Source organism: Drosophila rhopaloa, unplaced genomic scaffold (genome assembly GCF_018152115.1).
Source record: "Drosophila rhopaloa isolate 14029-0021.01 unplaced genomic scaffold, ASM1815211v1 contig_178, whole genome shotgun sequence".
Lineage (NCBI taxonomy): Eukaryota > Metazoa > Arthropoda > Insecta > Diptera > Drosophilidae > Drosophila > Drosophila rhopaloa.
The window spans coordinates 5,745,072-5,758,428 of record NW_025335059.1 but is presented as its reverse complement, the minus strand read 5'-3'; the positions used below and the strand labels follow the sequence as shown (position 1 = coordinate 5,758,428).

At 38.8% G+C, this 13,357-nt stretch overlaps 1 protein-coding gene across 1 annotated transcript; it reads right to left on the bottom strand.

Annotated features, from left to right (window-relative positions):
- Positions 1–85: 85 nt before the first annotated feature.
- LOC108042736 (prion-like-(Q/N-rich) domain-bearing protein 25) lies at positions 86–6,223 on the bottom strand. Its single transcript, XM_017121160.2, is given in 11 exon segments — positions 86–587; positions 953–1,105; positions 1,165–1,296; positions 1,954–2,358; positions 2,423–2,542; positions 2,603–2,722; positions 3,282–3,638; positions 3,641–3,913; positions 4,351–4,468; positions 4,528–4,835; positions 6,119–6,223. Coding segments are annotated over 11 exon segments (2,151 nt in total). The 5' UTR covers positions 6,183–6,223; the 3' UTR covers positions 86–486.
- Positions 6,224–13,357: the final 7,134 nt, after the last annotated feature.

Sequence of the window (13,357 nt, the reverse complement as noted above, 5' to 3'; positions counted from 1 at the left end):
TTTAACCTTTTAACCTAACTAAAATCCAGTAGGTATATTTAGTAAGCCAACCAAAAGATTTAGTTAAAATAATCAAAATCATTGATTTCTGGATTTGATACAACTTTTCGTTGACCTTAGTTTATTATGATGTATATTACAATTTGGTTAAAAACTGTTTGCTTAGCCTATCAACAAGCAGTTTAACTTCAAACTTAAAGATAATTTGTCATTATTGTTAGCCGTATTAGATAAGCGAGATTCCCTTTAAGGACTCCTCTCCAAATATTGCTTTGACTCCTAAATATCAGCTTAAGGACTAGTTGATTTATATTCACGTTGCACATGGACCTGGATCCATGCCTCTAACTTGGCTAATACTGGCCACTCCAGTCCAGTTGGCCGCCGATCCCCATTGTCCCCCGGGGTCCTCAGCTATCGTCCCTGCTCAAACTCCTCCAAATCCTCGCCACTCCTCACAACGCCTTTAAAGGAATAAGATTGCTTTTAGTAATAGGCCTGCTTTATGGCCGCACTGGTGATCAGGAAAGCGGAGCCAATCAGCATGAAGGTGATGATTTTAAGAGCACTGGGTCTACCGGAAGAATCTGTGGATACGGATTGGAAATAAAAAACAGTTTAGTTTTGTAAAAAATAAAATAATCTAAGGATACACAAAAAATAAGGCAATTATTCATACTACCTTATTCTATAGAAAATAAAAATTATATTTTTAACTAAGAAAGAAAGTTAAAAATGAATCCAAGCCAAACTAAATATTTTTGATTCCTTTTTTTTAAGTTAGTGTAACAGTTTATAAAATAAGTATACAATATTTTGATTTTCGGAATACATTATGAAAGGGAATTTTCATTGTTTTAAGTTTTTGATTGAAATCAGTATAGTATAGTATATTAATTTATATTCTCCTTTTTCCTCTATGTTTTATTCATATTCTATGAAAAATACTCACTTTTCTTGTTGGGCATCACACGAATGCACTGCTTCTGCTCGGCATTCGCCTGGTAGTCGAATTTGCACTGACAGATTGAGTTGCGACACTCCACGTTCTCGGGATCCTTCTCCGTATAACACTCGGTGGCCTTCGTGCACGATTCTCCAAGTTCTATGAAATAATTTAAAATTATTTTCAAAACCAATATGGAAAACAAATGTATAAGTTACCCCGCTTTGTCTCGCAGATCCCATTCTTCTCGTGCTGCTGATCGGTGCAGCCACACTTCCACTCCGAATTGCAACTGGCCAGGAGCGGTTTGCACTGCTCGTCCTCGACGCACTCGTCATCTAGTTCCTCAGCTGAAATGGTTTTACGTAAAATTGGAATCATTTACCTAATGCCATAAATTTATAGTCTTTATAGTAACAAAAAGAAAATAGTAAGTTCAAAACATAGCTTTTCAATAATAAGTAATTAAACGAAATGTTTTAAAATATTATGAACAAAGAGCTGTATAACTTTCAACTCCTTTATGAATAATTATTAATTAATTGAAATGGTTTGAAATATTATGAACTAAGAAACGAAACATTTTAAATTTCGTTTAAATAACTAGTAAATAATTCTTATAATATTATAAACTAAGATCCGCATTATTTTAAATTCTTTTCAGTCTTAACTTTATCTTTAAACTTTTATTGAAGTTTTTTGTCGGTTTTATTTGCATCGAACCCTTGGTTTTAATCCAGCTATTAAACCTAAATGCTTTAGTTTTAGTTCTTGTCGTATAAATCGATTTCAATAAAGTTCAATAGGCACTCAAATCTGTGAAATAATTCTTCTTAAAATTTTTTGTATACCACTGATGAAGATAACATGTGTATTTAAGCCAACGCAATGTCATTTTCATATTTCTAGCATTTCTTGAATATATAATTATGTCTTTCTTATCTTTTCTAATATAGGTTTAATTTCTTAATGTAACCTAATCACTATTGCAACCCGAAACTACGTACCTTCCTTGAGGCACTGATCCTTGAAGTGCACGTATCCCTTTCGGCACTGGCAGGTGCGCGACTGGTCCTCCTCGTCCTTCTCCTGGCAGGTGGTGTCCTCAGCTATGCAGTCATCGTCCACCGAGCAATCGGCACCGATTCCCGGCAGGCAGGCTTCGTCCTTTTCGAAGTAGTGATCCGCACAAACGCAGAGGCGATTGGAGCAGACGGAGTGGTCCACGGGGCAGGCGTCATTGGACTCGCACTCGGCTCCCAGACCCTGTTTGTACTCGCAGAGCTGCTTGATGGCATCGTACAGGGCGTACTCCTCGCAGGTGCACCGCCTCGGGATCTCCGGATGGCAATAGGAGGCTCCGAAGGGACTGCATTGGCTGTTCGACGTGCAGGACAAGTGGTATTGGATGGCTGTTGGAGGAGGGAGAGGTGTTAATCGAGGGGTTCAGGGGCATTCACCAGAGGATCCACTTACGTTTCCTGCAGTTGCGCAGATCCCGCTCGTAGAAATAGTTTTTTTGGCAAACGCAAGTTTTGGACAGATCGTCGAACTCATATTCGCACTCGTCCGTGCTCTCCGCAATTTCTCCCAACTCTATTAAAAGATTTATATTTTTAATAAAATACTTAAACAAGGACATTGCATTTTACTTACCTGCAAAACATTTTCCATTTTTGGCATAGTATCCCTGGCGACAAAAGCAAATATTTTTGGAGCAAATCGAGTGCGGCAGACCCGAGCATGATTTTCCATTATCTGTACAGCTGCTGCCATCTAAATAAAAGAATATTGTCATTTAAAAAAGGATCTTTAAAATTTATTTTTTATTGAAGGTCGGATTGATTGGCCAAATATAAAACCCATAGAAAATTCCAACTTTCTAACTTTACAAACACCAAAGTTATGGCATTTCCGATCAATCAGTTATGGGCAGCTATAGGATATAGTCGGTCGATCCCGGCCGTTCTGACTTATATACTGCGTGCAAAGGAAAGAAGGGTGCGTGCAAAGTTTCAATACGATATCTTTAAAACTGAGAGACTAGTTCGCGTAGAAACAGACAGACGGACAGACAGACGGACGGACGGACAGACGGACATGCTTATATCAACTCAGGACTCGATCCTGATCAAGAATATATATACTTTATAGGGTCGGAGATGTCTCCTTCACTGCGTTACACACTTTTGACCAAAATTATAATACCCTCTGCAAGGGTATAAAAAGAAAGGGAATGGGAATTCACACTGAGTACTCGCACACTTCCCTTTCTGCTAAAGAATTCGCGTTTTGTGGTTTAATTTAAATAAAAGGAAAGGGAAAGAGTACTCACACTTCTTCTCATCAGCGTCGTCGTCATCCCGACTGGATCCCAGTGTGGAGTAGGTCTTGATGTCCTCGTCATCGAAGCGGAAGAGGGCGGGCAAGCGTCGGCGGTGCTTGTGGGCGTGGCTCTGGTTGCGGCTGGAGGTGCGCCGACTGCTGGTGCTCGTGGATGCGGTGGCGGTGTTGGTGGTGGCGGTGGCCGCGTTCCGCACGCTGCGGCCCACCTCCCTCAGCTCGTACTTCTCGATGCTCGTCTGGACGGCGATCTCGTGGGAACGCGGGGAGATGAGCGGCTCGGTGTCGCCGTTGGCGAGGGGGGCGAAGGACACCTGGGCGGCGGCATCGCTGTGAGTGGGCGGGGGGCGTGCACGAAGGCCTTGGTTAGCTGCCTGCGGCTCCTGAAGGTCGGCTGCTGAGGTTCAGACTCAAAGTCAGGCTCGGCGGTCTCGGTGATCGCCTCCGCTGTGGTCGAGTCCTCGTCCTCGCCCGGCGACCCCGGATTGGTGGTCTCCGTGTCCTCGGCCCCGGGGCCCAAAGTCGTTGTGATCTCGTCCACATAGGTGCATACTAGGGCCACGCACTCGGCACCGGCGCCCAGTGCATCACAGTCCTCGTTAACGACGCAGGCATCGCTTTCCTCTGCAATTTATAGGGTTATTGTTATTAAACAGATCAAATATAAATTTATAAATCGCTAAATTGCCTAAACCCGGCAAGCAATTAATGTTTAATTCTTCAAAATTAATCTAACAATCAATAAATATGAAATTATTTAGATATTACAAATATATTAGCTCGTTCTAATTAAACTTAGTTTTCACTCCATCTGGGTCTTTTAATATTTATAATTTCATGGTTGAAAATGAGTTTTATTTTATATTGTCTATTAAAAAAACGATTTAGGTAAAGGGCTAAAAAACTTTTATGTTCAACCATATCATGAATAAATTTTTGCTTTTTATACTAATAAATGTTAGGGGTCAAGCTATATTTTCTTAATATTTTGGTGATTATCAAAACTAAGTATTTTCTATTTAAATTCCCAGATTTATCTACAGATCATCCATCGTACTCACCCATTGATTTGCGACGGCAGATGTTTCCATATCTATTATAATAGCCATTTGCACAGCCGCACACGTTTTGTTGACAACTCACAGACGCACGATCGTATCCAAAATAGCAGTCCAAGTCCTGCGCAAATAGAGGATAATGTGTACCATTCAATTAAAAGGATGTATGGAACTTCTTACCGTTTCGCAGGACTCGCCGAGTCCGTTCAGTGGGCGACACTTGCCACGCAGATAGTTCTGGCCATCGGCGCAATCGCAGACCCCGGCTTTACAACTGGCCCCCGTTGGCATAAGATTGCACTGGACGCTGTCGTCGCACCGTTCACCAATGAGCGACGTCGCCAGGCATTGGGTGAAGTTATCCGCGAGCACCAAGTCGAATGTGGAGCACTCGCACTGCCCGCTGGCCAGGTCGCAGCTCGAGCCGTCAGCTGTGCAGTCCTCCGCACTTTCACATGGCCAAAATACGGCCAACGCGCCGCCGCCGCCTGCAATGGGTTAAGAATGGTTAAAAATTAACGTCTTGGCGGTGCCTGTGTCCACACTCGGATGTGTCGACCTAGTTTGGTTCCTCCATTCGCCCTGCTTAATTATTCAAGCCCGTCTCCAGTTCCCACAGAAGGTGGGGCACATTTTTGTTAATTTTAAATATCAGCAGCAACCTCAATTTTATAAAGTTCGAGTTTTTCTACAGCTAAATAAATTTAATTTGGAAAAACCCTGATCAAGATATACATAAACATCCTTAAGGTCTTAACCATTATTTCTTTAAAACGCCGAAGAAAATTGTCTCGTCGATAGAAAAAAGTTTAAGAATGGAATAATAAATTCTAGGTAACTAAATGAGAAAAGTGCGATGTATGCAATTCTGTATTATATATTTATAGCTGCCACGAATAGAGCTTTTAGTTTCTTTAACCACATTGTTAGGAACCCAATTAAGCTGAACTAGAATTCATTTCCTCACTACGAATAGTTAGTGTTTTCGTAAGTTAGAATAACCAGGGAATGGCTGCATGAAATAGGCCTAAGAAAGTGCATAATGTGTAAATTTTTTGCTTTTTAAATCGTTTTTAATGATATCACTTCTTGAAATAATCCTTGATGCGATAAATCTCTGATTGCACATTCTCGTCAAACTAGGCGGGGCCACGCTCAGTTATCTACCTGTCCAGCTGATTATTAACTTCATAAAAGGCAACCCCATCCTTTCGAGACCGAATTCCCCGCATCGCAACGCAAAGCTTCTTTTGGCACGCAACGTGTCGGGGCCGCAATTTATTACGTATACGCCAACGACTTCCGGATGAGGTTGCGGCAACGAAAAAATTTCCATACAAAAACAGTATCAACGCAGCCGCAACAACAGCGAGAAATGGTAATAACAATAACAATAGTACACAAAAGAAAAGCTGAATTTCGCTCGACGCTTAGCCACTTTAATTTCCATTTTCCGTGGCCGGCAAAACAATTTCTCCAATCGCAAAGGACCTTGGGACTTGGACTTTCGTGAGGGACTGCTCGTGGGTTGGGGGTGGCGGTGGGGTCAATAGGGCAAAGTACTTGACCTTGATTGCGTTTGCATTAATTACTCCGGTTCCTTTAATGTTATGACTGTCGAACGCCTACGATATTTGTACACCAATTTGTGCTGCCCTTTCGATGGCCTCACACCCGAATAATCGTGGCTTTAATTCAATTACCGGAAATCGCACGCAGCCACATGATTTCCCCCGACTTTTGTTTTTATTCCACTCTCCTTTTCTGTTACCTTGAGGATTGAGAACCGCACAACACAGGACGCCGAGCGTTAGTAACCATTGGAAGTTTGACATTTTCCCGGGGAGAGAATTTTTTCCCGAACTGCTGGCTAATATGGCCGAAAGGCAACTGACCACTTTCTGCGGAGATTGGACTCTATCGAGTGCTCAATTCCGGTTAATCTTATCTGCTAGTTGGCCATTAAAATACTCATACATTGATGATTAACCGGTGGCAGCTGTGGTGTTGGTCGATGGTTTTCCCAGATAATCCCAACTTAAATTACCGCGATGCGGAGTTTCAGCCAACGATTTTGGCCGAATGTCACCGGAATTGGTTGCCGGGGCTACAGTGATTACCCACTTTGATGGCCCATCGCCGGTCGGTGGCTATTTCAGGCGGTATCAGTAAGAGGCCACTTATCAGTGTCGGCACCTGGCTGTGCACACCTGTTCTTTTGCCTAATGGCTGTAGTAAAATGTTAACCCCTTCTGGTTTCCTTTCCAAGAGTTAACCTGATAACGCTGAAACAGCAGTTTTATATCGATGGTTAGACTCCAACACTAAATTAAATAAATAATCTATGACTCACACTATCAGAAAGCTTATTTTTTTTGTAATGGAATAATCTTGTAGCAATCACTGGCAATTAAATGTGTATTTTATATTTTGATAACTCAGCTAAGATTTATTCCACTATTTTAAGCAATTAAAGTTCGAGACATTTGGAAAATGGAATAATCTTGTAGCAATCACAGATAATTATTTGCATCGCTTTTATTTTGATAATTAAGCTAAGAATTATTCCATAATTTTGAGCAATTTAAATGGAAATAACCTTTGGAAATTTAGAAAATAAAATACCTATGTAGTCAACACTTATAATTGTTTGTATGGTTTATATTCTGATAAGTCAGTTAAGAATTATTCCGTAATTTGAACATCCACAACACCAACAAGGTTTGAAATTAATTTTTTAACAAACTGTTGTTAAATTTTAACTATTACAATCCAAATAATGACACTAAAATCTTCATCCTATTATTTCATAAACAGTATGGGAAAAAAGTTTACTATGTGCTCAGATATAATCACATACAGTTGCAGCTCAGGAAATTTAAAGGGATTCAATTGTTTTACTATCAAAAATCCATTTAAAATTTTTAATTAAAGAATCAATACTAAAAGTATAGCTGAATACTCTAAGATTTAAAATTTATTAAAAAAAAACAATTATTTTCATTGTATAAAAAATGCCTAGAATTTATCCAACAGCATCATTATTTGTTAAATCCCATTAGCGCCTGTTAGTATTTGGAAAAACTGTGGAACCTCTAGGATCAATAGAGACTGTTGTACTTTTATATTCTCAATATGTTGTCATCCGTGACGAAGAAAGGGCGTTTCACTTAGAAGGTCACTCTGCGTGTGCCCAATTTTCCATGGTCTTCTGAGCCTGCGCTTCATTCCGTTCAGGATCCACCGATTTTGTGGTAAGAACGACAAGCTTGATAATTACTAAGTGAAGTTTATTTATAGTTCAATATGAATTATGTGTTAAAAATAACAGAACAACGACGACTACTAATGCCGCAATTGGCGACCTTGAAAGTATTTATTGAATTGTCCATAACTAAAGAGCAATCGATGTAAATGGCGTTAAGTCGGGGCCAAATATTGACATCCTCAATAGAATTAACACTGCCCTTTAGCTTCAATGAGTGCAAAATGCAATCGGATGGCTATTGACTGACACCAAAAAGGTAACCCCTTCAGATTTAAGCAAAATACAGAGCGTAATAATGCGTGGGCTTCTATTGGTTTGTTGCCTTTTCCCGACAGCGTTCACAGTTTTCCCGCTAGGTGGTTTTGTTATTGTTTGGTGCTTTCCGTTCTGTTTTTTCAGTAACATAACGTAAAAGGACATTTTGTGGCTATAAAAATGCTTTGCCACGCACGCGATAAAGTGAAAGGAGCAGCGACAGGTGCAAAAGAAATTATAGCCCTTCCACCCCAACAACACATATTATATACAACTTTTTATAGACACATAGATATGGATTTGTATATGCCCAAAGTTATTCGGTACAAGTGCAAGGACGCACTTTGGAATTATCGACTTGTATTGTCCCATTTAAGTTCATGCTGCGATTGTCGTTCTACTCACATTTGGTTTTTTGTGACTCCTGTTGATGGTCTAATCCGGAAATTAAATAATCTGTTTTTGGTTTTATTTAGCACACACTTTTTACTGTTCTTTTTTTCTTAGCACTGTTGAATGTCTATTTTTATGCCATCAGAGGATCTCTGAATAATTTTAATTTATCATTGATTAAAAATGTTGCCAGTTTGGCTTACATCTCGAGTCCATCTTTAATCAACTAATGCATGCAACAGTGAAGTCAACAAATAATACTAATAATAAACTAAATTAGTGGATTTCAAGAACACATGCTAGTGGGCTCGTTAGTAAGCTGGGAATGGATATGGGGATGGTTATGGGAATCGAAATGGGAATGAGTTCCACATTCGATATGTAATAAATGACGCCCTATTAATGGCTTTGTATTGGTGAGACCCCCTCACTCGTTGGGTTTTTTTGATGTGTTGGTGATTTTGGTGTGGTTATGCATATAATGGATTGAAATACGTTAAGCGTTGGCGCGCTGAATGTGATGACCTCCATGACCCGTAGTCCACGGGAAACACGTTTTTATTCTCCACACAGAATCGATACTCATTAAAGTTTTGAGAACAAATTACCCTAGTATGGGTATAATTATGTAATAAAGAAATTTAATTTCTTTACTTTTTTCGGCACTGCAAATCTTTCGTTAGTTTGGTTGTCTTACACACGAAGTTTTTAATTAATTTAATAAAGTTTTCTAGTTTAAAAAAAATATGTTGCGTTGCCGATTGGTCAATTAGCTGGCAAAATATCACTTCATTTTTTTACGCGCGATTCGTTAGTACAGGACTCTTTTCAAATCGCGAACCACGAACGAACCTTGATCCTTTCGTAGCGAGCTTCAAGCCGCTACTAATGGGTTTACCTTTAACTTCGTATGTTTACGACTCTCAACGAAAACTCTCTCCAACGAAAACTGAGCGGAATGCGAAAGTGAGAGTGACACCGGGAGAGCAGGTGAGAATGTCAAAATAGGACGAAGGCGGTAAATACACCCACAAAAAGAAAGCTAACATTTTTTTTTGATTAGATTTAAATTTATAAGATTTAGATTTATTAGATTTATTTAGTTTTAATATTTTATTAGATTTTAATATTATAATCGGAGCTTACAGCCAAATTCCATAGCTCGAAGTATATTATGTTATGATATGTGTTAATATTGATAAATGGATTTCCAGCAAAAAGCCTTAAAATAGCAACAAATTTTGACATTTTTTTTTTTAGTTTCTATTTTTGCTATTTTAAAGTATATACTTAAATACAAAACTTAACAAAGCTGCCAAAACTAGATTACATTTAGGCGAACCTTAAACTTTTTTTTTATTTTTATACCCTTGCAGAGGGTATTATAATTTTGGTCAAAAGTGTGCAACGCAGTGAAGGAGACATCTCCGACCCTATAAAGTATATATATTCTTGATCAGGATCACCTCCTGAGTTGATATAGCCATGTCCGTCTGTCCGTCTGTCCGTCTGTCCGTCTGTCCGTCTGTCTGTCCGTCTGTCTGTCCGTCTGTCTGTTTCTACGCGAACTAGTCTCTCAGTTTTAAAGATATCGAATTGAAACTTTGCACACACCCTTCTTTCCTTTGCACGCAGTATATAAGTCGGAACGGCCGGGATCGGCCGACTATATCCTATAGCTGCCATATAACTGAACGATCGGAAATGCCATAACTTTGGTGTTTGTAAAGTTAGAAGTTGGGATTTTCTATGGGTTTTGTATTTGGCTAATCAATCCGACATGCCGAATTTCATAAGGATCGGCCGACTATATCCTATAGCTTCCATATAACTGATTGATCGGAAATGCCATAACTTTGGTGTTTGTAAAGTTAGAATGTTGGGATTTTCTATGGGTTTTATATTTGGCTAATCAATCCGACATGCCGAATTTCATAAGGATCGGCCGACTATATCCTATAGCTGCCATATAACTGATTGATCGGAAATGCCATAACTTTGGTGTTTGTAAAGTTAGGAAGTTGGCATTTTCTATGGGTGTTATATTTGGCCAGCCTATCCGACCTACCAAATTTCATAAGGATCGGCCGACTATATCCTATAGCTGCCATATAACTGAACGATTGGAAATGTCATAACTTTGGTGTTTTTAAAGTTAGGAAGTTGGGATTTTTTATGAGTATTAAGAATGCATCATATGAATAATTTTGGAGAATATAATTTACAGAGAATTCTGCAAGGGTATATCAACTTCGGCTCCGCCCGAAGTTAGCTTTCCTTTCTTGTTTTAACTTTATTTCATTTTATGGATTAAGTTAAAATCTCAACATTTTCTAACCTAATGTTAAATAAATTAAACATTTAAAATAAATAAGGTTCAAAAAAGAATGCAACAAATGTTATCGATCACCAGTACTGCTTTCGAAAACCTGTTGTAATTTTTTTCGAGTGCAGTTGAGAGCGGGAAACACTTAAAACGCGACTCGTGGTTCAGACACGTCTTCGGGTCCTAATTGTTAAGGTAACTATATTTTGAGCCGCTGGCAGAGCAACAATTTTCCGCCCTTCAACTGTCGTGTCATGAAAACCATGCACTATTAGAGGGCTCATAAAGTTCTCGCAGAAAGAAAATCCCACTCACCAAAGATATGAAAATGAAAGAGCAAAAATAAATTATAGAAAATTACTTTTAAGCACTTTGCCAAGTTTTTATTGCAAAATAATGATTTCCGACCAAAAGAGGCTACAACTTTACATAAGCGGCAATAAATCCCTGCCAGAAACTGTAGAAGAAACAAATTTGGGTCAAGTGGCCTCATTGGAATTGAACCCTCTACAAATTTTGGACAGCACTTGTTTGCTCTCCATCTCCCTCGCTCTCTTTTGGCCAGGTGGGAATACAAAGGATTCGTCGGAAATGGTTAGCCACAAAAAAAATAAATGAAAAAAATACATGGAGTAAAAGAGCGCGGGAGTGTGTGAAAATTGGGGCTTGGGGCTAACCTATTTACCTGGAACGGAATCCAGGATAATGTTGGTCAGCAAAAGTCAGGTGGGTGTATGCGTGTGATATCCGGATATACAGCGTAATATTAGGAGCTTATCCGGGATTCCTAATGTTTTTGTTGACTATGGTGTCGTGGTCATTGGTAATGTAGAACTTTCAATTTACAGAGCGTTTTTAATAATGCAACAATTTGCCAGACTGCATTTTTAACTAAATGTTGCTTACTCGTTGTTTATTGGTTGAGAAAAAAACACAGTAATCACTTTAAATCAATGAAATATTTATAAATAATTCATTATTAACTACAATAGTCTCAAAATGGCGATTAAAGGCGGATCATATGCTCTCTTTCGACACATTGTTTAGGTCATTAAGGGTCCTTCGATGGCCCCATTTGCCATCTGCCGTATTTGTGGCCACTTACTAACTAACAATGTCAACAGTTACCTAGGATATCACACCATACATATAAGTATAACTTCTGACATATACCTCTCCTTTCGCTAGCAATTGCCAAAGTTTGCTTAATTATAACTTTCGTTGTATGGAATTAAATGTAAATAATATTTTTACTTATAAATTACCTCTTGTAATGATTTAAATAGTTTGGAAATGTTGTAAATTTAATACCATTTAAAAAGAAGTTCTACTGTGGCACATGTACAGAGCGTCACCCTCTCTTTTGGTGTTAAATTTTGTCATTTTCAGTTTTAGAAAAAGCATGTCCAATGTACACAACATTTGTTTTTTACGACCAAAGGGAAAGTGGGTGAGAGTGAGCGTGGAAATTGGTTGGATTTTCCCGCTCGCAGTTGGCTCGGCAAAAAAATGGACTCCCTGGTGGCCAAAATGGTTATTTTTAGACCGAAAACAAAGTGTTCTGCTGGCCAGGACACGCGACCAGGACAAGGTAACGCTAACGGCGGAGTAACATGTTGGCTATGCAAATGCAAACAATGCATTGCCCTCGAGATTCGATGTCGACATATGCGCTCACAGCAAATAGGAATACCTGAATACGGAATCCCTCCGAAGAGTGAAAAACCGGAATGGAGGACGCGAAGTTTAGTCACTCGAATGGGGCGACATATGCGGCGTATAAATAAAAAATCAATCAAAAAGTCTGTAAATGTGTAAAACGTCCCAGTCCAAGTCGTGGTACCCTGCCCACTCCCCATATGCATGCCAAATGAGCTAACAACAATAGAACATCACAGAAACAAAAACAAAAACAGAAACAACGACAACTAACATTTGCGGCTCATACAAAATTCAAAATTTTAATCGAAACATAGTGCAGGCGGAGCGAAAAATAGAACACGGTGCATTGAGACTAAGCGATGCTACCAACTAGATAAGCAAAGTCCATACAGTTGTCTGCAAACGCATAGGAGCATATAAATATGGTAAAAATAATGATAATTGATATGCAAAAAAAGCCATGTTAGTAAGTACTTAATATATAACTAATATAGAAATAATTTTATTCTAAATTGTTGTTCATTGCTTTTTATAAGAAATTTGGTTCATTTTAATGTACTAGCTATTAGCTATTTTATCCTAATGCCAATAGCTAAACAAAAATGCGTTTTAAAATTTAGAAGCAATTGTACAAAATTTACAAAAAAAAAAAAGTATGTAGATGCATACACCTATTGCTTAAATATGTACATATGTAGTTAAATAGAAATAGTCCTACCGTTTAATTCATTTTCTGAATAATTCATAGTTATTAAATATTTCCTTTTGCACTTGTATTTCTTTCTTAAGTATTATTTTTATTATTTTGTAATGCAAAGGGGTAGAAATTAAATATTATCAGAATTTAAGTGCAGTGGTAAATATTTTATAAGCTTACCATTTATTTGCAGTGCAGCTAGTTGAGTGCCCGACGTGTGTGAATCCAAGTTTATGGGGGAAGACATGGCTGACACGGGCCACGTGAAAGCCAATTGGCTGTCAGGACTGGACTGGTCAAAGCGTGCACTTTGACCCGACTGCACCTCGTCCCCCCTTTCTCCTTACAAAGGCAGCACAAATCGGAACGTGAAAAACGTTTTCCGACATGCCGTGCATAATACACCAAC